The sequence below is a fragment of the Notechis scutatus genome, chromosome 2, assembly GCF_049901735.1.
Source record: "Notechis scutatus isolate UNSWTSFEM ecotype Mainland chromosome 2, rNotScu1.2, whole genome shotgun sequence".
NCBI lineage: Eukaryota > Metazoa > Chordata > Lepidosauria > Squamata > Elapidae > Notechis > Notechis scutatus.
The window spans coordinates 248,952,444-248,977,822 of record NC_142010.1 but is presented as its reverse complement, the minus strand read 5'-3'; the positions used below and the strand labels follow the sequence as shown (position 1 = coordinate 248,977,822).

At 39.4% G+C, this 25,379-nt stretch overlaps 1 protein-coding gene across 3 annotated transcripts in view; it reads left to right on the top strand.

The window, feature by feature from the left end:
• RAI14 (retinoic acid induced 14) overlaps positions 1-25,379 on the top strand; it is a 117,725-nt gene that overhangs the window by 13,796 nt on the left and 78,550 nt on the right. For all 3 annotated transcript variants that reach the window (XM_087958531.1, XM_087958529.1, XM_087958530.1), the window contains exon 2: positions 5,469-5,539. In XM_087958531.1, coding sequence (XP_087814657.1) covers positions 5,504-5,539 — 36 coding nt within the window. In that variant the 5' untranslated portion in view covers positions 5,469-5,503. The remainder of the gene's footprint in view (positions 1-5,468; positions 5,540-25,379) is intronic.

Genomic DNA, 25,379 nt, shown 5'->3' with positions numbered 1-25,379 from the left:
TGGCATCACTCACATCGAGGCACGCATCTGCTCGCCTGGCCTGTCATGACTGTGGGGATTCTGCAACAGTCGTAAGTGTGAAAAATGGTCATAAGTCTCTTTTTTCAGTGCCATTGTAACTTTGAATGGTCACTCCACACAAGCAAAGTACCAGCCAAGGAGGGGAAAAAAACTCCAGAGAAGTTCCTGAGACAGGAAGTCTAGTCCTGCCAAGAATGTAATAAGGGTTAACGGAGAGGCAGTATCTGTAAGCAACACCAGAATGTTTCCTTCCTGCCTTCCTTACAGGATTAGGCCAGTAATTTCTTCTAACAACCGGTTCTCTGAACTGCTTAGAATGTTAACAGCCGGTTCTAGCGAATAGGTGTGAACTGGTTGAATCCCACCCCTGAGTGCAACTCCTTCGGATACCCCAAGGCTCTGTTTTAGGCCCAGTACTCTTCAACATCTTCATTTGCTGATTTGAATGAGGGGATAGATTGAGAACTCATCAAATTTGCAGACGACACCAAGCTGGCAGAAATAGCCAACACTACAGAAGATAGGCTTAAGATGCAGAAGGATCTTGACAGACTTGAACATTGGGTGCTATCTAACAAAATGAAATTCAATGCAGAGGTTCTATTCAGCAGGTTTTGACCAGTTCTGGAGAACCGGTAGCGGAAATTTTGAGTAGTTCGGAGAACTGGCAAATGCCACCTCTGACTGGAGATTTTACAGTCTCCTTCCCCTGCCACGCCCACCAACCCACACCCATAGAACCGGTATTAAAAAAATTGAATCCCACCACTGATTCAATGGTAAAAAAAGTAAGGTACTACATTTAGGCAAGAAAAACCAAATGTACAGGTATAGTATATGTGGCTCAATAGTAGTAACGTGAGAGGGATCTTGGAGTCCTAGTGGACAGCATTTAAATATGAGCCAGTGGTGTGCTGCAGTTGCCATAAAGGCCAACCTAGTTCTAGGCTGCATTAACAGAGGGATAGAATCAAGATCACATGAAGTGTTAATACCACTCCATAATGCCTTGGTAAGGCCACACTTGGAATTCATCACGATGTAAAAAAGATGTTGAGATTCTAGAAAGAGTGTAGAGAAGAGCAGCAAAGATGATTAGGGGACTGGAAGCTAAAACATAAAGAACGTTGACTGGAATTTGGGTATGTCTAGTTTAATGAAAAAAGCACCTTATTGCTGGTTTTCAGCAAAACCAGCCTATAGGAAGCCAAATTGGTTGGCTTAATGACTGTTGCTTTATTTAACTACCACAAAAAAAGATAATAAATTGGGTTAGTCACGTAGGTGACCCGCCTTACAACAATCATTACTTACAACCACGATGGGCAGGCTCCATTATGGTTGTAAGTCAAGGAGTACCTGTATTCAGGTACCACTCAAAAAGTACAGACTGTTTTAAATATCAAAGCAAACGTGAGACTATAGTATATGTTTGCTCAACAGCGGAATCTGCTTGCAAATATTCATTTTTTGATGTATTAAAAATCCAGAAAGTTCCAGGACCACTTTCCAAGTGCTCTTTCCTTCTCTTAGAGGTCACTTGGTGCCCACACGCAAAAAGCTTACAAGGTTTTTAGTTTCACTGAGTTATCCTTGTTGGTTTTGCAACTCATGAATAAATATTTTCCTTGCCAAGTAGCACTTGACTGGTTTGGTGTGTTGAACAATGCAGGATTTTATTTTTTTTGTTTTTGAGAGAGGAACAGGACTAACCTCTGGCTAAAGGCATTTGCAATGATTGTGCAATGAACAAATCAGTTCTTTTGACACACAGCTTGTGTCATGTTACTTCTGTTTGCAATTTTTGCAGCTTGCCTATACGCATTCAGCTCTCCAAAAGGTGCACTGTGAGCTCCAGATTCTCAGTTGTACCATTTTACAACCTTTCTTGTCATAGTTGTTAAGTGAATCACTGCAGTTGTTAAGTTAGTAACAAGGTTGTTAAGTGAATCTGGCTTCCCTGTTGTCTTTGCTTGTCAAAAGGTCACAAAAGATGATCACATGACTTCAGGACACTGCAACTATCATGAATACATGCCAAGTGTCCGAATTCTGATCGTATGACCATGGGAATGCTGCCACAGTTGTAGGTGTGAAAAATGGTCATAAGTTACTTTTTCAGTGTTATAATTAATGAATGGTTGTAAGTCCAGGACTACCTGTATGATGAATAGAGCCCATATTATTTCCCAAACCACTGGATACATTTCTCCCTTCTGCAGGGGTGGACAATATTTTGCTTCTTTCTAAAGCTTAAGGGACCCCTTGCCACACTACATGGCATCTGCCAGATTGCATGTAAATTTTCCAAAACCTGGCTGAAATTCCATAACATTTCAGTGTTCATGCCCATTGTTCAGGGAAAATTGTTGCTAGTAAGTCAATCTTAAAGTGATTTTTAAAGTACTGTATATACTCGAGTATAAGCCTAGTTTTTCAGCCCATTTTTTGTGCTGAAAAAATCCCCCTCGGCTTATACTCGAGTCAGATTCCCCTCTGAAAAAAATAATGGTGTGGAGTCGCGCCTCCGGCGGCAGCGACTCCCAACAGCCCCAGCCGGGAAGGGAAAGGCAAAAAGCGCTTTGCCTTTCCCTTCCCGAGGTGGCGGGACTGGGGCCGCGCCGGCGGTAGTGACTCCTGACTCAGGGGGCCTCCGAGGGAGGGGAAGAGAGTGACTCCTGCCTCCCGCTGTCATCATCATCTTCTTCTTTTGGGTTAGTGAATCAATTAAACCTTTCATGATAGTGAGATCGTTTCCCAAATTAATTATTTTTATTTTTGAAATTTACCAGTAGCTGCTGCATTTCCCACCCTCGGCTTATACTCGAGTCAATAAGTTTTCCCAGTTTTTTTGTGTAAAATTAGGTGCCTCGGCTTATATTCGGGTCGACTTATACTCGAGTATATACGGTACTTGTTTTGCCTTTTGAGGGGGATAGGCAAAAACAAAACTTTTTTGGGATGGTTTTACACATTTTATACCTTGCATCAGTGATCCGTTTCAAAAGAGTTTGCCACCGGTTCGGTGGGTGTGGTTTGGTGGGCGCGCTTTGCACACGTGCGCACCAAACACACACTTTGCGCAAGCACATAGGCTTTCTGACTCGCCTTCTGCAATCCTGCACTCTCTCTGTCGCTTCAGCAGCTGCTGCGCGGCAATCTGCTGTGCCGCGCAAAGTAGCTGCGTTTCAAAAGCACGGAACAATGGTCAATATGGGAGCCCGGGCCGATGGGCCCAACTGCAGAGCATCGGAAAGAACTGGTTTGGTCTCAGCTGATCTTTGGCGCTACCAGTACACCAGAACCGGGCCGAACCGGTAGAACACCACCACTGTCTTGCATATTTTTTTTAAAATAAAGCAGGGGCTCCGATTTTGCAGAGGAGAGTTCCAAGAACTGCATATGTTGCCGGAGGTGGGGGGAGGGTTGGAGTGGGGTGGAAGATCAGGACATTTTTGGCAAGTCACAAGTTGCCTACTTCCAGTAACACTTCATTTGATAGAGGTGTCTCCGCAAACAATCAAAGTTGACATGCCTGTTCAGAGGGATGGCAAGATTAGTTTTGTGCATTATGGGAGCCTATCCCAAATACAGAAAGCCTATTAATCAAAGAAGTTGGGGGAACTATACAATACTTAATTCTCTTGTGTTATTATCTGTAACTGTGCAGTTGTAAAGATTTAAAGATCTTGCCTTGGCCCAAAGGGAGGTTTCAGGGTAGTATATTTAAAAATGAGACATTCAGTTCAAAAAGGCCATGTAAAGTCCAGTCCCAACACATTAAAATCAGCTAAGAAAGCTCAAATATAAAATGTCTAGATGAATTAAACTGCCAATGTAAGCAGAAGTTAATATTTCTGAAGGTACAAATATTGTGTTATTTCCTCTATATTTTAAAATAAAAAATGTTTGGGAAAAGGGACTCCTTGAGAGCTATGCATTTCTGAGCAACAAACCTTTCAACAACAATTATTGTTCAATGGACACCTGGGGCCTAGGTTTCCATTTTGGGAATCTTATCTTTAGAATACCAGATACATTCTGATCTGCTATAAAATACTCTTTTCATGTTTCTCAAGTCATAAATCTCATCTGTTTCAGCCTAGAGCTCTTGAATGCATTGCAATTCCATCTAGCACAGGTGACATATTCATAGATCAGGGGTGTCAAATTCGATTTCATTGAGGCTCCATCAGGGTTGTGTTTAACCTTGGGGGGCTGGTGTGGACGTGGTCACCTCAGTGTCACTTGTGTTGGGGGCGCCTGTGGTGGCCCGAGCACTCTGCCAGTGAAAATGGGCTCTCGAGCTCCGTTTTTGGCTGCAATGGCCTCCTGCAACCATTTGCCAGACAAAACGGAGTTTGGGAGTGCTGCACGCAACCCTCCCAAACTCAATTTTCTATGGCAGAGGCACTGCGGGCCAGTCCTTCACTGTTTCCAGGGCAGTCCTGTGGGCCAGATCTAAGCACCCCATGGGCCGGATTTGGCCCCTGGGCCTTGAGTTTGACACCCCTGTCATAGATGAAACTGCCTAAGTGGACATACAGTATGTTCTTCAGTTACACACAGTACAGTTACTTATGACTTTTCCTTCTTACTTTCCCTTCTTTATTAGAATAGCTTTCCCATCTTGGCAATCTCAGCAACTGTTAGAATGCAGAGTATGTTGCCTTGCTGGGGAATTCTGGGAGCTGGTGCCCTAGTATTTGTAGAAGGCATTAGATAGAGCAAAAGTGTGCTGGAAGTTTTGTTTAAATAAGAAAGGTTCGTAATGATCATGTGATGCTATTGTGGGAAGATGCCTTGGCCATGCTAACTTGTACCTGCAAATGATATACACTTAGCTGACAAGGAAGCAGACAAGTTGGGTGTTGTACAGTACATTCTGCTTCAATTGAACAAGATAAGAAAAGGTTGACTCACTAGGCAACTAACTGTTATAACGTGGCCTATAAAACCAATGAATACTTTACCAGGCATGCTATTAAATGCATTACACCTTGATGGGGATATAGAAAACCATTCTTTTAGAGGTTTCTTTATTTTACACAGACAATATATTCCTTACTGCTTTGGAGAACAATGCCTAGGATTTGTAATCACAAAAGAAGATTGTGCATTTTTCTTTCTGGATTAAAAAAAAATGGCTAGAGCAAAAGGTGGGAGATTATGTCATCTTTATTCAGCTTTGCTATAAGTACGTTGAAAATGCACATATAAAAGTAGATCCTTTTCTCCGTTGTTGCACAGAAAAGTCAGTGCATATAATTTTCTTTGCTATTTAATATAGTAGGTGAAATTGAACTATAGATTAGGGTATCATTTTTACCTAAACTTAACTGTATACTACATTTAAGAAAATGAAACTGATGTTCATTAAATTTCAACCAAATGTAGCTGGAAATATACATATTTTCTTTACACCTCTGTTTTTTTCTCCCAAATAGGTGCTGAAAGTGTGTAAGATTTGAATGGAAAAAACATGAAGAGCTTGAAAGCCAAGTTCAGGAAGAGTGATGTAAGTATTCACTGGCTCAGTTTGGCTAACTCTCATCTGTTTTCACTTCCATTCCATATTTTTTTGCTTCCAGGATGATACAAACTAAGGTTAATAAACTACAAGGGCAGGAGTGGCAAAGCTTGTAAAAGAAGGCTGGAAGGAGTAATAGGATGACAGATTGCTTCTTTTCTAGACAAATATTATGAATTGTTAGGATGAAATCATGTGCCATCTAGCCAACTTTGGTTGATCTCAAAACGTTTAGTTACAACAGGCCTAGTTAATTCTTGAACAGGAGACTTAGCTGAGATGGAAGCACCCAAAGAAACACACAGCTGAGCAAGATTAGGAAATCAAGAAAATGTCCTTGAAGAAAGCAGAAGTAAACCGTTTCTATATTGTTGCCAAAAAAAAAATCTGTATCCACCAAGAATTAAAGTTGATATGAAGGAGACCTTTATTGGAGAGTGCATAAGTTGCATTCATCTTGAGGTGTGAAAAAGATGTATTTGTGTTGGCCTGAATAGCTCAGCAAACTAGGACTTCCCTTTAAACTTACCCACTTCAGTAGTTAATCTGAAAAAAGCTGCTATTGCTCAACTGAATTTTGCTACCCCGTTACACCAGGATATAGTCTTAACTGTTGAGGACTGCATGTCTATGGTGTATAATGCATCTGCGCTAGATTCAATGTGATGCCTTTAACCAGGGAGAAAGTCTTCTCTTGAATCCCTGAAAAACTGCTGCATTTGAGCAGCCCACAATTGATTGGGTCTTCACATCTTGCTTACTCTTAACTCATGGTGTACAGATCATAATGGATGACTCTCGGTCCAATCCGAGAGTCCAATCCAATATGCAATAGCTTAGCTTAGTTTCTGAATTCATTTGCGTCAGGGCCACTCCCATTAGACTTCTCTGGCTTATCTTACATGAAGAGCAGGAGTTATATATATAAAAGTTATTCAGAAAAAACTGCACTGGTAGAAGACCATGTTTCTGTTGGTCCAGGTTTTTCTTGTGTTTATACTTCTAAGAACAACTGGTAGGAATCAGTCATTCTTGTTGCAGAAGCTGATAATGTCCACGAGTGGCTCTCTTTCATATCTGGATGGTTTTGACAATTGCTGATGTTTCTACATGTCTTAAGACTATTGAAGAAGGCCTGGGCATATTGATTCCTCTACACCAGGGGTCCCCAACCACCGTCCGCGGAACAAGTCCTACCGGGCGCTTGCTGGCGCGCCATCTCTTTTGATGAAAAAGTGCTTCCGGTGAGCTTTTCCGGTAGAAAGCTCACCGGAAGCATGTTTTCATCAAAAGATGGCGCGCAGCGCTTCCGTGAGCTTTTCCGGTAGAAAGCTCACCGGAAGCACTTTTCATCAAAAAGATGGCGGCGCCCAGCTAATGCCGGTACCGGGCGCGCCATAAAAAAGGTTGGGGATACCGGCCGCGGTAAAAAGGTTGGGGATCACTGCTCTACACTACAGCAAGGGTCTCCACTGATAAGACTTGTGGACTTCAACTCCCAGAATTCCTCAGCCAGCTTTGCTTTGCTGGCTGAGGAATTCTGGGAGTTGAAGTCCACAAGTCTTAAAGTTGCCAAGGTTGGAGACCCCTGCTCTACATTGTACCTCAACACATTATCCCGTTAATGCCTTGGTTTTAGCCATCTGCCTAAGCTTGTCAGGAAGCAGCCATCCTCTTAGATCAAGCATTGATCAAAAGGAGGGTTGTGTTGAAATTTCACTTGATCATCAGACTCCTTTAGATGGCTATAACTGTAGTTAATTGGGTGGTCCTTTGTAAAAGGAAACTGATGAGCCATATGTGCTACTGGGGCTATGACAAAAGTTGCCTTCCAAAGTGTTGCTATGCATCTCGAGCATTCCGTAACTGTTAAGTTGTTTTTTTTTAAATTTTGAGTAGGAGCAACACTTTTGCATTCATTCATGTGGACTCTCTGTGGATGACAGTTTTTTTTATAGCTAAAGACAAAAGAGAATATCTTGGGTCTGCAGGAAGACTGTTTAGTGATAATACAGGCTGTTTTTTCCCTTGTGTCACAGATTGATGCTTCCTTGCAGATCTTTGGCATTCATTCCTGCCAAACATTATCTAGCTCTAAGAATCAGCCAAAGTTCTTCAAAAGGCTTTTTTTTTTGTTGGCTTATTAAAAAAGCAGTAATCCAGTGATTCCAGCTTGGGTGAAATGCTAAACAACCGATGAATAGAGATCCCTATTGTTTGTTCTTCCTGCTAAGTAATGTTCATGACAAAACCATGGAGCCAAGCACATTTGCTTCTTCAAAGTATCTCAGGCTGGTTGGGATGAGGTTCTGGCACCATTTTTTTTGTAAATAATTTTTGGGATGCTATTTTCTTGGTTGAAGGAAGAGTCAAAACTCACTGATTCTGTTAAATTAACTTGATTGATTGTTTGCTTTCTTTGAAATGTCTGGAGAATGCGGCTTTTAACAAACAAAAAGGGTATTTTCTGGTCTGTTCCCATGCCTGGTATTTGTAAAATTTTGCGGTTTCTAAATTAAAAGGGAAAGAAATAGGGAATTATATTAGTCTGGGCAATGTAGTCTGTTTTTTTTAAAAATAAGGCATTTTAATGTCCTATAAAAGTTACTCCCATAGTTATCTGTTGCTATTTTTCCAGCTTCTTTCTAATTCCTCTTCTTAGTTGATACTTTCCTGAAGTCCTTGGTATATAACCTGCTCCTTTTCATATTTGCTTGTAGTCTGGCCTAAACTGAAACATCTGCATATAGTTTCCAAGTTTATTCTTTCTTCCACTTTCCTATCCTCCCCCCCCCCCCTCAGTTTTTCCCCTCTTCAGATTGTAAATATTGTAAAAGAGTTCTTTCTCCTTATCTCCAACCCTAAAGAAAGTAGATAACATGTATTATAAAAACAAACAACATGAGCATATGTCAGGGTAGTAACTTGGCACCCAGACACCAGGGTCCCCCCTCCCAAAAAAAAATCTCCAAATCTCAATGGATTCTTATTCCACCTCTACTTTCTTTAAACTAAATAAAACTAAACTAAAATGAAAAAAAAATGTGTTGAATAGCAGCATGTTGTATGCTGGCTATCTGTAGCAACTTTTATTTGCCCAAATGCCTCAGGATTCCACAGAGCTTTCCCTGGGATAGAAGAAAGCATCTAGGACTATTTTCCCTCTGGTGAATAATGTATGGTCAATCTGGTAAGTGACCTTCTCCCTTGGGACTGGCCATGCTGTAATTGTATGTGGGAATGACCTTGGGAAACATTTCAGAAGTTCTCTCTTATCAGGAGGGTCTTGTCACCCTGCTGCTGTGGCTGCCACAATGCCATCTCTGCTCATTTAAAGGCTTCTTAATCTTCAAATTGCCTCCCCCAGAAATCTTCATGAATGCTAACTTTATTGTAAGGTTCCGTTAACACATTCTTGCAAGACTGAAAATATTTATCTCCTCCTTTCCTTTTGCTTTCCAAAAAACGAGGGAGAGCCCCTTCTTGAAAAGTTTCCCTTCTTCTGTAGGTGGAGATATTTTTTTATGTGGTTGTTGTCCAGCCTCTGGCCTCTTCTCTCTGTCTCCCCAAATCATTTCCTCATACATATCCACATGCTTCCTCAAACACATGCTTATAATGCCTCCCATTTTGTGAGTAGGCCCATCTCCATGACAACCATTTGTGACTGTGCTCTCAACAGGCTAACAAAATTCCAAATCTACTATCATTCATAAGTTTGCCTACTCTGTGTGGAAACATCTTGGGGAAAAAACAGTGCAATCTCATTCCTTGACATTGTCATTTAAAAGGAATCTTTGCAAATGAAGTTTAGTGAAAATGTTATACACATCGGTAAAGGCAAATCCAGTTGTGGCTTATCAGCAACCTTTTTGAGAAGGAACCTGTTGTTTGTTACATTTACCCCTTTGAGTGAAAGACTTAAATAAAATGAAGTCATTGTTACAAATTTCTACATTTCTACATAAGATAATGCAGTGGCATTATCAGGACATATTGTTCCAGACATAAACTGTTTCAACTCCTTCCCTCAAAACAACGCTATAGAGCATTGCACACCAGAACAACTAGACACAAGGACAGTTTTCCCCCGAAAGCCATCACTCTGCTAAACAAATAATTCCCTCAACTCTGTTCAACTATTACAAAGTCTGCACTACTATTACTGTTTAATCTTGTCATCATTCCTTATCACCCACTTGTTCCCTCCCACTTGTGACTGTATGACTGTAACTTTGCCGCTTGTATACTTACGATTTATATTGACTGTTTCCTAGTATGATTGATTCTTATTGTACCCTATGACTTATCATTAAGTGTTGTACCTTATGATTCTCGACTCCTGACGAATGTATCTTTTCTTTTATGTACATAAGAGTATTTACACCAAGACAAATTCCTTGTCCAATCAAGTATTCTATTCTATTCTATTCTATTCTATTCTATTCTATTCTATCTAGTTGAGTTCTTATTGTTTACTTGGATTGGCATGAAACAGCAGGATTAATTTCATTGAAAATCATTTGGACTGAAATTGAGAGGAGTGGGAAAGGCTGAGCTCATATATTGCTTTTAAATCATAATAAAATTGACTTGTTTGGGATTAGTGTATTGTTGAATATATTAACTACAGCCTGTTGTGGTTAATTCAATAACGGTACTTAGGCAAATGATGACAGTGCTACACAGGAACCCAATCAGATAGAAATTAGGAGTAACAGATCAGGTAAAGAGTCCTATTTTAACTCTCTTCAGTAAGTACACAACAGTGCCCTCAACATATGTTAGGAGTATAATTTTCCAAATTCCAGGCTAACATAGAAGAAGCTTGGAATTGTGGCCTTAATTCATCTTAAGGCCAACAGCTTGGAGAATAGTTCCTTATCTAGCATTTTATTCCATTTATATCCAACCAGATGCTTCAGGTAACCAAACAACCACTCTATATCTATCCTCAATATGTCATGCTGCCTCTTGCAGTAGAGTTAATGATATAGGTGCTGATAAGAAATAGGACAGAGAAGGCAAAATTTATACTGATGAACATTTAGGCTGATTTTTCCTTGCACTCATTTGTTCACTCTTTAGTGGTATTATCTAAAAGAACAAGATTGTGCTTTTGCATAAACATCCTGACATTGTTCCAAGGAATAGCCAGAGAAAGCTGTATATCTTTGAGGTTAAACACAGAGCTATCCATCCAAGCAGACTCTGAAGCTAGTCCAAACTTTGTTTTTTAAATACTTAAAGATGCTTTTGAACTTAGATAATAGTGACTAACTTATTATCATTGGCTTTTAAATTCTGAGATATATTGTAGACTTGGAATAATGCCCATAACAAATATTTGAGCTTCTTTCAGCTACCTTTGAATGGAGGTAGTATTGCTTTAAGCAGTGGTAAAACATTTATATATTTCATTCACAATCTACTGTTTTGTCATAAACGTGTTGATTCAAATTCTGCTAAGTTCATTTTGGATGATGAATTTATAGAAGCTTGGTTGCTTTGTCTTTGGGAGAATCCCAAGGGTTCAAATACTGTTTTAATAGATACTGACCTGTGAAATTTTCTTGTGTTCTAGTCATATTTCTATATAAAGGTTGTTTTTCTTCTGTTGGAGGATGTCATCTGTCTCTGCTAGACAAAATCACTCTTCTGAACGGAGGTAGTCAGACATATAAGTCTGGGGAGTGATAAAAATAGTTATAACTGTTAAGTCTTTTCTGGAGTTTCACAATTTTTCTAGCTCAGTGAGAGGTTGAGTCATCCACATGTGTGGTCTTTCTTATCCATTAACTTGAGAATAAAAATAGAAGAGTTTTGCATTTGGAATTGAGCTACCATAATTGGTTGCTCTACAGCAGTGATAGTCACACTGTGATTTGAGACCACCACGCGGTCTGCTGCAGTCTCTCTACCTGCATCAGCTAAATGATCTGCTCATTTCTCCCTCCTACCCAAATGTATGATCTGGCTGGACAAAATCATTCAACAATTCAACTCCTCTCTTTGTCATATCTATCAGCTGGGCAGAAGAAAACCTACAATTGTTCAGGAAAATAGTTCATGACACATACATTTGATTATACAGTGTGGGTGGGTTACTAAAATTCTGAAAACATTTATGAACAAATATCAGATGCTGTAAGCAACTTTGAGGCCACAAACTTTGCTAAGTTGTAATGGTATGCAGGAATGACCTTGGGATGCTGACCAAAGAGGCTGCTTAAAGAATGGTCATATAAGAGACAGCATAGTTTGCAGCTGGATAATGTGTGAGGTAAGGGGCTCAAAAAGACCCTCTAATTTCTCGAACCTGTATAGTCCACCTAGTAAAGCTGACATGTTCCCTACAAAGTGTCTCTGGATCTAGTCTTCTAAGATCATTCTGACATACCATTGTACAAGTTTAAAGTATATAATTTTACACAGGCAGCACCAAAGGAAAACTGAGTAGGAAGTACAATTATGAATATTAAAAAATGGAATTCAGTTGAACAGGAGATCCAATTGCTTCTGAGTCCCTTAGTATTCAAGAGATTTCTACTGATGAATGTTCTTGACCAACAAATTGTTTATTGTTATGGCAAGGATTGTTATTTAAATGAGGAAGTGAACTTGTGCTCTGATGTGCAGAAGGCCAGAGCCAGAACTAATAGACCCAAACCATAGGGAAGTACATTCAAGATAGGTATTAGGAAGAATTTCATGATAGTAGAAGCTGCCAACCAGTGGAATAGCTTGCTTTAGTACATTCTTCTTCATTGGAACTCATGAAGAGAGACTGGATAGCTATCCATCCAAGCTATTGTAGCAGATCCTGCAATGGATGGTATTGGGATTAGATGACTGCGAAGTAAATGATTCCGATCTTTTCCTGAAAAATATGAATATAAAGCTGGAAATTGGGCAAGAGCAAAGATTGTTAGGTTAATTGCATGGCTCTGCATTTTCTGAATATTAATAAATATGGTTGGAGAAAGACTATGAACTACTCTGTCTAATGAGCTACTCCAGTTGTACACTTCAAGGTCAAGTTAGAAATATACAATGCTGCTTTACCATATACTGATAGTATGTTAAATATTATGGGTGAACGTAGCCAGTTATATGGCACCTGTGTGGTTCAGAGAAAAATAGTCTTATCTTGCTCTATTGTGTGAGCAATGAGCAAGGTAGTCCTTGACATACAACCATTGATTTAATTACAGTTCAAAGTTATGACAACCTTGAAAAAAAATAACTTACAACCTCTACTCACATTTATGACTGTCACACCAACCTCTTGGTCATGTGAGCTAATTCAAATGCTTGACAACTGGCTTGCATTTACAACTGGTTAAGGCATCTGCAGTCACGTGATTATAGTTTGCTACATTTTTTGCTGATTTCCAAAACATGCACATTGGGAAAGATTTGCTTAGCAACCACCATAATTGTTGCAAAATCAGGTTCAACTTAACAACTGTAGTGACTTACAATGGAAGTTCCCATTCCAGTTGTGATTATAAATAGAGGACTAGCAAAAGATACTTACATGTTGAATCCAGCTGTAGAGGTTATTTTTGTTTTACACATCATTCTCATATCCCTTTGAAGTAAGTACTACATTTGGATGGCCAAATGTAATCACAGAGCCTATTTTGTTCTACAGGAAACTTTCAGAAAAATAGCAGAGAAAAAAGCCATGCTCAGGCCAAGAACATGGAAATCTGTTTCTAGTATGTAATTTTCAATGAGCAGTCTTAACTGAAGAGTAGGAGAGAAAAAAAAAGAAGAAAAATGTTCTTTGTTTAATTGGAGAAACAAATCTCCCCTCCCACCCCGCTTGATTTGAGTGCAAGAATCTGAAGGACAGCTGGCTCTGATCTTATCGACACCTCTTATAAAAGACTTCCTTTTAATCCATCCAGAATAAATTTCTTGGTTTTTATTTACTGAAGATTGGAGTTGATTTATTAAAACAGCTCCTGGCTGTAAAAGATTCCAATGTTGTGGAGGCGAAATAAATCTGTAGTCCCCCAATCTGGTATAGAAAGGAAGTTGATTATGCTTGAGAAATACAACTTTCTGGTAGTGGAAGGAAAATGAGAGAATATAAGGAAAACAAGTCATTTTTCAAGTGAATCAAATTGGATAGTAAAAAGCTTTCATTGAAACATGTTGTGTAGAGTTTTCAGCTCAGTTGCCCTAAGCATAAGTCACATTTTAAAGTACAGAGATTCCCCCAAAATTGGGATTGTTATTATTTTTGAGAATCTTCTGAATGTTATCACTGCTGTATCATATTACCATAGAGCATGCTATAACACTTTATTAGTGGTGGATACATGGAGTATGGGAAGTCCAGTTGGAATCATGTGGAATAGTTCAGGGATAACAAACGAATCCCTCCTTTCAAAACTATTAGAAAACTCAACCTGGGAAGTAGGTTCTCTTAATGGCTCTTAAGAGCTAGTTACTCAAAAGCTGGAGACAGACAGCTCATCTTACAGTCATTGCTTGCGAATCTGAGTCTCTTTACCCTTTATTTTTCTACTATATACTTGACCTGAATGATCTAATTGTCTTAGAAATGGGGGAAGGAGACCTGGTGGCCTCTGAAGATCTAATTAAGCAATTAGTCTGACCCTGAAGTCTGCAGATAGGTAAATATATATGATAGTAAAGGAAATACATTAATAGTAAGCAAATTCCACACCATCATATTGATGTAGGTCAGGGGTATCAAACTTGCAGCCCACGGGCCGGATGCATCATGTGCTGGCCCCACCCTGCCCAGTTTAGCAAAAGGGGAAAAAATCCCAATACGTTACATAACAATGCCGTGATGCCACGAATTTGACACCCCTGGTGTAGGTGAATTGATGCAAAATACTATAGCTTGTATAGCTATATCATAGTTGTGTTTGGATCTTTTAAGCATTCAAAGGAAGCCTTTCCCTCAGAAAATAACTAGCAATTCATACTGTCCTTTTTGCTGTGCTTTGTAATGTTGGATTAGAATGATCGTGGTTAATACTGTAGTTTGGAAGCAACTCATTTTGCACATAGCTTCATATATGTGATGGTTAGGTGAGATAGAGAAAAACAAATGAAACCAAGAGTGGAAAATACTGATGGGGATATGGCTAATCTTTTAATATTTATTTATATTTCACATTTCTTAACTACCTGCCACCCTTGGAGAGGGACTCTGGGCAATGACATTACCTTTCTGGTCACATCAGTGTCTTCTGATGTCTCTCAAGAGGGACAGCGGCCAGGTTGGTAGAAGAGGCATATGAAATGGGGCTGCTATTAAAATGTCAGGCCTCCTGGATCTGCTTTGTGATATCTCACTTCAAAGGTATCTGAGCAGAAGCAGGAACCATTGCTTCCATGAACTTGATGAAAGCAGCATCAGGATGCAAGGTCCTCCTGTTTTATACATGTATTCCACAGCGTGGCTCAAGTACAAAAGGTTGCATTGGGGCAGCCTTGCATTCATCATTTCTCTCTTCATGGCTGCTACTGCAGCATCTAAGCAGTGTTATAAAAACTCCTCCGGAAACAAGTTAAAAGCCAGTGCTATTGTAACTTGGTGTATGAATTTGCAAAAGGAACATAATTCCTTTCTAAAAATACAGTGGAATTCATATAAATATGTAGCTTTCTGTTGCTATTAGAGGCAAAGGCTTGCGACATGGGATCAACCAAAATGTACTGCTTGGATTCAGGCCTTAAACTAGAAACCTAAATGCTCAAAGCTGCACCACAGAGTTAGCCCAAAGCATTTTGCTTCCCGATCTAGAAGAGCAAGATGCCATCTCTTTTTCTTCTGCATATTAGCACTTAAAATTTATATCTAACTGGTTTTGCCAATTTAATTTTACGAAGGCATGATTTGAGTCCAAAAGATAGATAGGAAATTGAACAATTCCAAACTTCTTCATGTAGTTCAGGAATGTCAAACTTGATTTCATTAGAACCGTATCAGGGTTGCATTTCGGGGGGGGGGGGGGGCATAATGGGCATGACACAGGATTTGTGTCGGGGGCACCTGTGATGGCCAAGTGCTAAGGTAGAACTTTCCTGAGGCCCTCCCTCACTTTTATTATAATCTTCCTTCCTTCCTTCTCTTCTTTTTCCTTCCCTCTTCATTCTCCCTTCTTCTTCTTCCTTCCCCTCTTTCCTTCCTTGCTCTCTTCCCATCTTTTCTTTGTCTTCTTTGTCTTTCCTCTTTCCCTTTCTCCTTTCCTGTCCCTTCTTGCATGCTCAAATGCAAAAGGGAAAACATTTATCTTTTTGTTTTGTTTTTAGTTTGTTTCTGCCAGAGAAAATGGAGCCTGGGAGGGGCTGCACATGGCTCCCACGCCCATTTTCTGCCGCAACAGCCTCCTGCAGCCTTCTGGGCGAAAACCGAGCTCATGGGGGTGGGGGCGTGAGTCCAGTTGCCTCTTGAAAAAGCACCTTTGGGGCAACCATGACCTGGATGACTGAAAATCTCTACAGACTTTTAGCTTTACAATTTGGGATGAACACCCTTTGAATGGTGTGGGAGTGTGATGACCCGGAGTGTGGCACAAAAGCAACAAAGGCACAAAAATAGGTAAAGTCCCTTTAACACCTCCAACTTGGCCCCCAATGTTCAGTTATCCACAGCTGGAGATCAAACTCTTCCAAAACAGTCTACAAAGGAAAGAAATGCAGTCCCAAACCAAAGTACAGATAAATTCGAAATAAAAAACAACAACACAAACCACAGTACTTAAAGTACTTAATACGGCAGGCCAGGATAATAAATTGCAGACTTCCAAAAGATTATGTGGCACACACAGTTGGGAGGACGCCAAAACCCAGATAAGCCTTGATAAAGATAATGCACACTTTGCTTCCAGCAAGGTGCTGTATGCAAATGCCCTTCTTATATCCTGTTCTCCCAGCTGCAACTAATGAAAGGGATCAGGGCCTTTTTCTCTCCCATAAGCCATGTTGCTCCCTTCTCTTCCTCCCTGCATGCCCTAGGACGAAGAGGGGGTGGCCCTGGGTCTTCCTCTGAATGCCCAGCCGGACTGTGCCCTTCCCCAGTTTCCTCCACAGCCACCAGAGCCATACTCCCACTTCCTGTCAGCTGCTCAATCTCCCCCTCAGAATCAGACTCCAGCAAGGGCATGACAGGGAGTAGGAATGGATTTCCAGAGGAAAAAATTGAAGACTACAGCAACCAGGAGCACCACTCAGGGAACCCTGAAGACACAGTCATTCAAGTGCTTCAACTACTCTAAAAGGATGCAAATAACTAGCTGTCTGCAAGGAATATAAATCCTCCCATTCCCTACTATCCTGTCAGAGCTGAAGAAGCTTCTAGGATGAGAAGCGAAACATCTTCAAAGAAAAAACAAAGTCCAGTTGCCCCCTGAAAAAGCATCTTTGGGACAACCATGACCTGCATGACTGAGAATCTCTACAGATCGTTAATCACAATTGAGCCCAAAATTTCTGTTTCTTGCACAATTGTTAAGGGAATCAGGCTTCTCCTTTGACTTAGTCAGAAAGTCGCAAAAGGTGATCATATGACCCTGGGACACTGCAATCGTCATAAATATGAGTCAGTTGCCAAGCATCCAAATTTTGACCATGGGATGCTACAACGGTCGTAAGCGTGAAAAACGGTAATCAGTCACTTTTTTCAGTGCCGTTGTAACTTTGAATGGTCACTAAATGAACTGTTATAAGACTAGGAATACCTGTATTAGGCCAACAGTTGGTATCATTAGCAGTTGAGATTGATGAAATGCTGTAGAGTTTTCACTTCTAAATCAAATGATAGCAGCGTAAAGTCCAAGGAGAATATCTATTGAAGCATTATTATCTTTGTCTACAGCTATGTGCTGACTCATCCACAAGTCTATTACTTAGAGATAAAGCAGTCTGAACACAGCTCACAGATGTGAAATATTGTCGGTCTTTGTCTAAAAATATGCTGTATATCAGCAGCACATTTTCCAATATGCTTTTCCCTGGTGGTGCAAACTGTAGGAGTTGGTGGTATCAATTAGTAACTGCTGTAAGCAGTTACTAGAAAGAAGCAGCCAAGATTTGAAATGGGTTTTAGATTAGAAATTTACAAATCCTTTTTTCAATGGGAATCCAGAAATGAGACAATAGACATGAGATCTCTTGAAAGAATCTAGTTGGGAGTATCAGTGTTTTAGTTCTGACACTTAAACAGTGTTTCTTAACATTGGCAAGTTTAAGCTGCATGGACTTCAAGTCCCATAATTCTCCATGTGGGCCAGAGAATTCTAGGCATTGAAATCCACCCATTTTAAAGCTGCCAAGGTTGAGAAAAAAATAATTGAGAGGATAATGTTTGGATCCTGCAGAGTCATTTCAGCAACCTGATGTGATGGGCCAAGGAATTGCTGTGGCACGCTTATTTCATATCCCTGCAACCTGTTTGTTTTATGAATAGCAGCAATGTACTTTGCTACTATTTTGAATAGTTAATGCTACTACTTATTAGAAATAAATATGTTCTGTCTCTAACATTTTCCCTGTAAGAAACTGAATCACTTTTAGATAGATAGGTTTTTTTTTCCACTTAACCTACTTCCTCTCTGTGCTAAGCCTATGTTTTTCCTTCCTTTTTCTTAACCAAGTGTATCAGCCAACATAAAAGGAATGCATTGCCGCTTGCTGATAGGCTAAAGGGGTGTGGAGTTGGGATGCAGTGTTCAGGTTCCTGTGGGAGTGAACGCTGAACCAGTCATGCTTTGGCCTTGGAATATGTACATTCATTTGCCATAATTATATTTGGACTGATTGGCAGAAAATTACATACAAATGTCAGATTGGAATGCATCTGCGGGACAGATTTTTTTTAAAAAAAAAAACATTACATGTATTCCCTTCAGTTTTAATTTCCTCTGAAGTGGCCCATTAGCCTTCATTGTTGAGTGTTGAGTATTTTGCACACTAGGCTTGTCAAGAAGTCATTGCAGCTGAGTTTTTGGTACTATTTACATGTGACAAGTTGCATAGTGACAAATTTCTGGCAGTTTATAGCTGTGAAACACTAGTTGCAATGTGATTCTTTTTTCCTTCTTAAAAACAGCACAATCAGAAAGCATATTTCTTTAGTTTCTAGTTTAGTCACAGTTTTAAAACACAGCTTGTGTATAGATATCTGGATTGCTAAGTTATTTACAGTAGTGCCTTTAAATAGAAACCTACATAGTTTCTTCACTACTAGAATTCTCGAGTATGATAGGTAGCATTGAACAAGCTTGTGATTATTCTTGAACAGACTCTTTGTTTGGGTTTAGCTCCAAGGTTCAGCATTAGGATAGGCCACATGTTTGCTTTTTAATTTTTCTCTTCCTAAAGTTCATGCAGATGGCAGAAGCCCAGAATCTGAGAAGTAAAGTGGTAAGAGATTCCAAAATAACAATCATTGAAAGAAAAGTTGAAGACATGGTTATTAAGTTAATAGTTTCTTAGCATGCAAAAATCATAAAGATGGTTTAGTATCAAGGCACTATTTTTCTACACAAACTAATTCCCTCTATATATTTTGTATTAAACAATTAGTACAGGTAACTCTCACTTTAACAACAGCAATGGGGACTAGAAGCTCCATCACTAAGCAACACAGTTTTGAAGTGAAACGTCATATGACTATGCTTGACTTACATCAATTCCAGCTGTTAAGTGAATCACTACAGATTGTTTAGTAGTGCAATGTCATGTGACTGCAACTTGTGACTTCCTGCCAAGCTTCCCCATTGACTAGTTGACTTTGAAGTTTGCAAATGGCAATCACTTGACTACAAACACTGCAACCATTGTAAATGCACACTGGTAGCCAATGACATGAATTACAGTCTTCTGGCCAGAGGATGCTGTCATAAATTCCAGGACTAGACATAAATCTCCTTTTTCAGCACCCCCTCATAACTTCAGTTGTTGAACAAGTGAGGACTACCCTGTAATATGAATTCAAAGAAATTCTAAGTAAGACCATTTTTCTGTTCTATATTACCATTTTTTCCATTTACCTTGTTTCAACAAAGAAGAAACAATTCATAAACCTGCTTTTCAAAAAGGGATAAGGTGCTATTTACCAGCAGAATTAAAAAGATTTGCAGAATTATATGATAGCTTCACTTTAATGTTCAGTTACTTCTTTCCATTTCCACATATGTCTTTACTGATCTGTTCATACCAAGGGAGAGCAGCAATGCTTCAGATGTTGTAGTTTGATGCCGAAATATCTAAGCAGGAGATTTCTATTTCAGATGCCTGAGTCGGTATTTAATAGGTAAAATTCTTGACTCACCTGGGTCATACTCCTAGGACTTGGAGTAATGTAGTAAAAAGCTGGGACTGAGCTGTTGATTCATACTGTCTCTGAAATAGCTTTGTAAGTCCCTTTCCTTTCAAAAGCAGTTTGCCATAAGACTTGGAGGGTGATTTAAGGAGAATAGAGCCCTTGGCTTATTCTTAGTTCCTGGTTCAGAGCTCTAACTTCAAATGCTGCAATGACTGAGCCTTCCCTCTAATTATTCTCCAGTTTATTTGGACCACTGTTGTAATGACGAGGCAGTCGTGTTGTTTGATCATGAACAACTGAATCATGATGATCTTTATTGGAATCTAGTCTTGCATTTATACACATTTTTAATTATCCTCCATCATTGGTTAACTTTGGTTACTACTTAACTTTTGTTACTGTTTAGCATAGTAATTAACACAATTAATTATCTCTAGTTAAAGTCTAACATACGTTTACTTCCTCTCTCTAATCCTCCTTTAGATTAGTGACTTTGTTTGCCTGAGTTGTATTTGCTTGGAAACATTCTTTATCTGAGGTTTGCCATCTGAGATTGGAACATTCCTGCAATTACAACTCTACAGACCACACAGCTTCAATCAATATAGTCATTAGACCTGTTTCCCAAATTTAGTCCAATATATCTGGAAGCAACTGGTTGAGGAAAGGCTGGACTAGATGGGTGGGGGTTTGTTCTGGTTGAATAAAGTTTATTCCAAAGGAGAGATTTACACTAAACTTCCTCATATCTTTGTCATACAGCTCCATTCTAAGTGGATCTTGGTTTGAAGGACAATGCCAGAAGAAATAGCTTTAAGTAATTTCAAATCTTAGTCATCACTCCTGATTGATTTTCCATTCTTTTCTTGGGTACAATCCCATCTCCCCAAACTTTTCCTTCCAGGTGTATTTTAACAGACACTTTTAACATCTTCTATTGCAAGAGTCTTCAAACCTGGCAAGTTTAAGACTTGTGGACTTCAACTCCCAGAATTCCTGAGCTAACATGACTGGAGAAGGAATTCTGGGAGTTGAAGTCCACAAGTCTTAAAGCTGTCAAGTTTCCCATTCTATTGGGCTGGGGGTGCTGAAAATTGTAATCCAAAACATCTGGAGAACTGTAAATTGGAGAGACGGGGGATATTCATTCCAGTTATGCTACTCATTTTGTCTGTCTTCTTTGTGTACTACTTCCTTTTTAAAAATACCTTGCTACCATCTACAGTATCTCTGGTTTTCAAACCTGGCAACTTTAGGATATGGGAACTTCCAGAATTGCCCAGCTAGCATGATCTATCCCAAGAACATTTCTTAGAGATCTCATGGAAATAATTGTTCTGAATGCAATCACAAGAGGGATGGAATTGAAGGCCTAGATAGCAATTGCTGCCATTGTGGAACCAAGTAATCACAACATATCAGTTTAGCCTCTTGGTAAGAATATTTCTTGATCATACCTTTCAGCCCCCTGTGGCTTTAACTTGTCTGTCCTTTTTTTACTCAGGCTGGAGACATTTCTGAACAAAACATCATTTTGCAGTCACTGGTAGCCATACATACACACAAATGTTTTAGCTTTTTTTTTTTTAAAAAAAAAGTTAGGTTGGGCTGGAAATTTTGGCATTTGTCTCCTGCCCCCCCCCCTTTATTTTTTTTTGTAACACAGGAATGCAATTGTTCAGCCATTATGTATTTTTCCTCTGCATACCAGGTAATTTCCATGGAAGGAAGCTTAAGAATAGTTTCAAATTGCATCTCTGTGTGTAATCTCAGCCTTAACAATGAATCATACTACTTGACCTTGCCTTATGGTTATCCTTGAAACATTAATTGTCTGACACCCCCACCCCCCAAAAAAACCCAAAACCATTGTCTTCAGAAAGATTCTTCTTCAAATTGTGTCTTTGGAAGCGGCAGCTGAGTTTCTTACTTAGAGGCTGATTTACTTCTATAGGAAACTTCTTCAGTGAACTCTAGATAAATTGTCGAGTTTCCATTCAAAGATTGAAAACGGGTCCTAATGGTTACTGTGTTTTATGAAAGATTTTCCATGGCACTTTTCTCAGTTGCGATTGCAATGCAATATTTATTCAATTTTCTAAAAGCCAGAATGAGCATATCACACTTTTTATCCTATCCTGTATTTTTTTTTTATGTGAGCTCCCAGTTATTTAATAACAACTGGACCAAAACTTGGAATATTCTTAATAAAATTCTGGTTTGGGAGCAGATTATAAAATGTTGCATACATGTAAGTTTTAGCAGTTGTTGGTAAGAATCATCTTTGCCCTGTCCGTATATAAAAGGAGGTGAAATAGATTGGCTTCATACACCACAATATACAATTAGGGTTTTTTGCATAGTTGCAAAAATACCTATTATTTGGACCCAGCCATTTGGTTTTAATGTTTAGCACAATGGGGAACTTAGCCAGTTGTATTTATTTAATAAACCATAAGTTAACTAATAACAGCTAATGAAATATACAAATGCAGCCCTTCTCTGTATAGAACTTGTTAGTTTCCCTAATTCTCAACTGCATCTTTCACTTTTTCAATCTCAGTTTCCATTTTATACATGCATCAGGCTCCTCCCATTCATTTTTATAGTCCTGCCCTCCAATTAGATTTAAATTTAGTATTCAAGTACGGCAAATCTTCAAATTATAGTGATTTGTTTAGCAACTGTTCAAAATTTACAATAGCACAGAACAAAAGTGACTTACAACCAGTCCTTGCACTTACTATAGCAGCACACTGTGATGACATAATCAAAATTTGAATACTTGGCTACCAGCATCTATTTATGATGGTTGTAGCATCCTAGGGTCATGTGATCACCATTTGCAACCTGACTTCTGACAAGCAATTGGGGGGGATCTGGATTTACTTAATGACCACATGATTTACTTAGCAACCATGGCAAAAGGTTTTAAAATCAGGCACAACTCACTTAACAACCACCTTGCTTACCAACAGAAATTCTGGCCCCAATTATGGTCATAAGTTGAGGATTATATGTATAACACTTCCAAATAGGTCTGTAAGTGCTTCCAGGACATATATGAGCACCTGCGAAGTATATTTCTTTGTAACATTTAACTAAATTTTAGTGTTGAAATTTTTAAAAACTTTCGATATTGCAGGTAGCATTATTGGCCTGAGAATAAAGGTCTAATCTGAAATTTGCTGTGTATTGAACTTGCTGTGTTCATAAGCTTCCTGAAATTTCTGGCTGATATCTGTGGGGTTGAGAGAAATTTTGGAATAGAGGTAGCCCAAGTAGCTCTACACACTTAGTAATCAGGTACTTCCTGCTCCCTGCTTCAAGAGATCAACACCAAGATATCGCTCAGATGTTGTTGCCCTACATCCCAGCAAGGCTTCCTCTGTCCAGAAGTATGGATTGTCTTATAGCCATTGCCCTGGGAGAGAACTTTGTCTTCTCCAACAAGGAATTCATGTATATAAAATATTAACTGCTCAATATGAGCCTTCCTTAAATAGCCACTTGTAGTGCTTTCTGTACATCTTGCAACTCGGAGGTTGTCTTCAGAATGAAACTGGCACACTAGAGTAGAAATTCCTGTGGCCTACCATCTTTCATATTCAAGGAATGTGTTTTGTCTTTGCAATAACTTGCTTACATTATTCAAGCATCCAAAGATACTGTGCAAGATGAACACATCTTAGTTCTTTGTGTGGAAAAGCATATTCAAAGCAATTCAGAATGCTGAAATTTACTTTCCGTTGCTGCATTGTCAGAGCTGGCCCAAACTTGTAAAAGTAGTCTTTTCAGCATCTGATAGAGTAAGTCCTCAGCCGCTGAAAACTCTCCTTCAGAAGATAAATGTCTAAATAATCAATACTGTAACAATCAGACCCAAAATGGAAGGGAAGTATGTTGTCTGGCTGTGGTGTAGTAATTGCGGTGACCCTATCTTTGAGAGGAATCAATTCTTTTTCAGAAGACACATGTCTACAGATGTGTACAGCCTTACGGCAGACAGGAAATGACCTAGTCTGTGACCTGGTCTCTGTGGGGAAATTAAAACTTCTATTAACTCCCCCTCTTCACCTCAAGATCAGTCCCCTTGGATGGAAAAAAAAAAAAGAGTCAGATGTAAGATACCGTCTGTAGTTAGTATGCCTGCAGCAGAAGAAGTGAACTGCATCTTATAAACAAATGGACCTGAAACTTCCAATGGGAAGTTTAGAAATTATTGAGCAAGGAGGAGCAAGATTTTTAAAGCAGTCCTTATTTATTTGATTTTGTATCCTGTCTTTCATTCAGACACTCAGGGCAGTAAGTCAGTGGGTTAGGAGTGTGGTTTTGGGTTTGTTTGTTTTTAATGTACATCTCAATAATAGTACAGTAGTGGAATTATCCATTAGAATTAGCACTCTTTTTCTTCCTCTTAAGTAAAAAGGCAAACATTAAAATATGCATCTAACTGTGTCTATACAAAGTTGTCGGATTTAGAACCATTCATTTAGTGCTGCTTAGAGTTACAGCGGCACTGAAAAAAAAGGTCTTACCACTGGTCCTTGCGTTTACAATTATCACAGCATCCCCATGGTTACGTGATCAAAATTCATGTGCTTGGCAGCCAGCATCATTTGCAGCCATCCCAGCCAGCCTCTCACAAAATTAATGGGGGAAGCCAAATTCACTTAAAAACTACATGATTCACTTAACATCAGTGATTTGCTTAACAACCAGGGCAAAAAGGGATCAAATTGGGCATGGCTCACTTAATATCTGCCTTGCTTAGTAATGGAAATCCTGGTCCCAGCTGTGGTCTTAAGTTGAGGACTATCTGTATATCAAGTACTCTGGTCCTGAAAATACTCTAGTATGCATAGCAGGAATCAGCCATCTTTAATACTGTGGGGACTGAAAGGTGTTGCTTGACAAAGCAAAAACATTGCAGCAATGACTTTGTGAACTCCACTTTCAGGGATAATTTTGAGTGGCTTTTCAAAATAATTGTGTGAACAGGCCCGTGCTGTGAACAAGAAATAATTTTAAGGTGTTTTTTTTTTGTTGTGTTCCTTATTTATTAGTAGAACATGGTATTAACCAAATAAATTACCGTGTTTCTCATATAACAAGGCCGGGTCTTATTTTTTTTGAGCCCCGAAAAAATGGCTAGGCCGTCTTTTTGGGTGACTTAATTCCCCCCTTGCATCTTCGGGCGGGCGGGCGGCAATGGCTTGGATGTTGACCTCGGCGTTGGTGGGGCACTTCGTATCGGGGTCAACGCAGGCAGCACCATATCCGGGTGTGCCACAAAAGTACTTCCTAACAGCAAGCCCGCCCACCATTCCCCCCCATTTCGCATGTTTTAATATAGGCCTTAATTTGGGGGGAGGGGCTTAATTTCATTTCATGCCTATAAAACATGCTGGGACTTCCTATTGGGGGAGGCCGTATTGTTGGAGAAACAGGGTATTAATCAGAATTTAGAATTAATCCGTATTTATTTTAACACATTTCCTGGAGTCA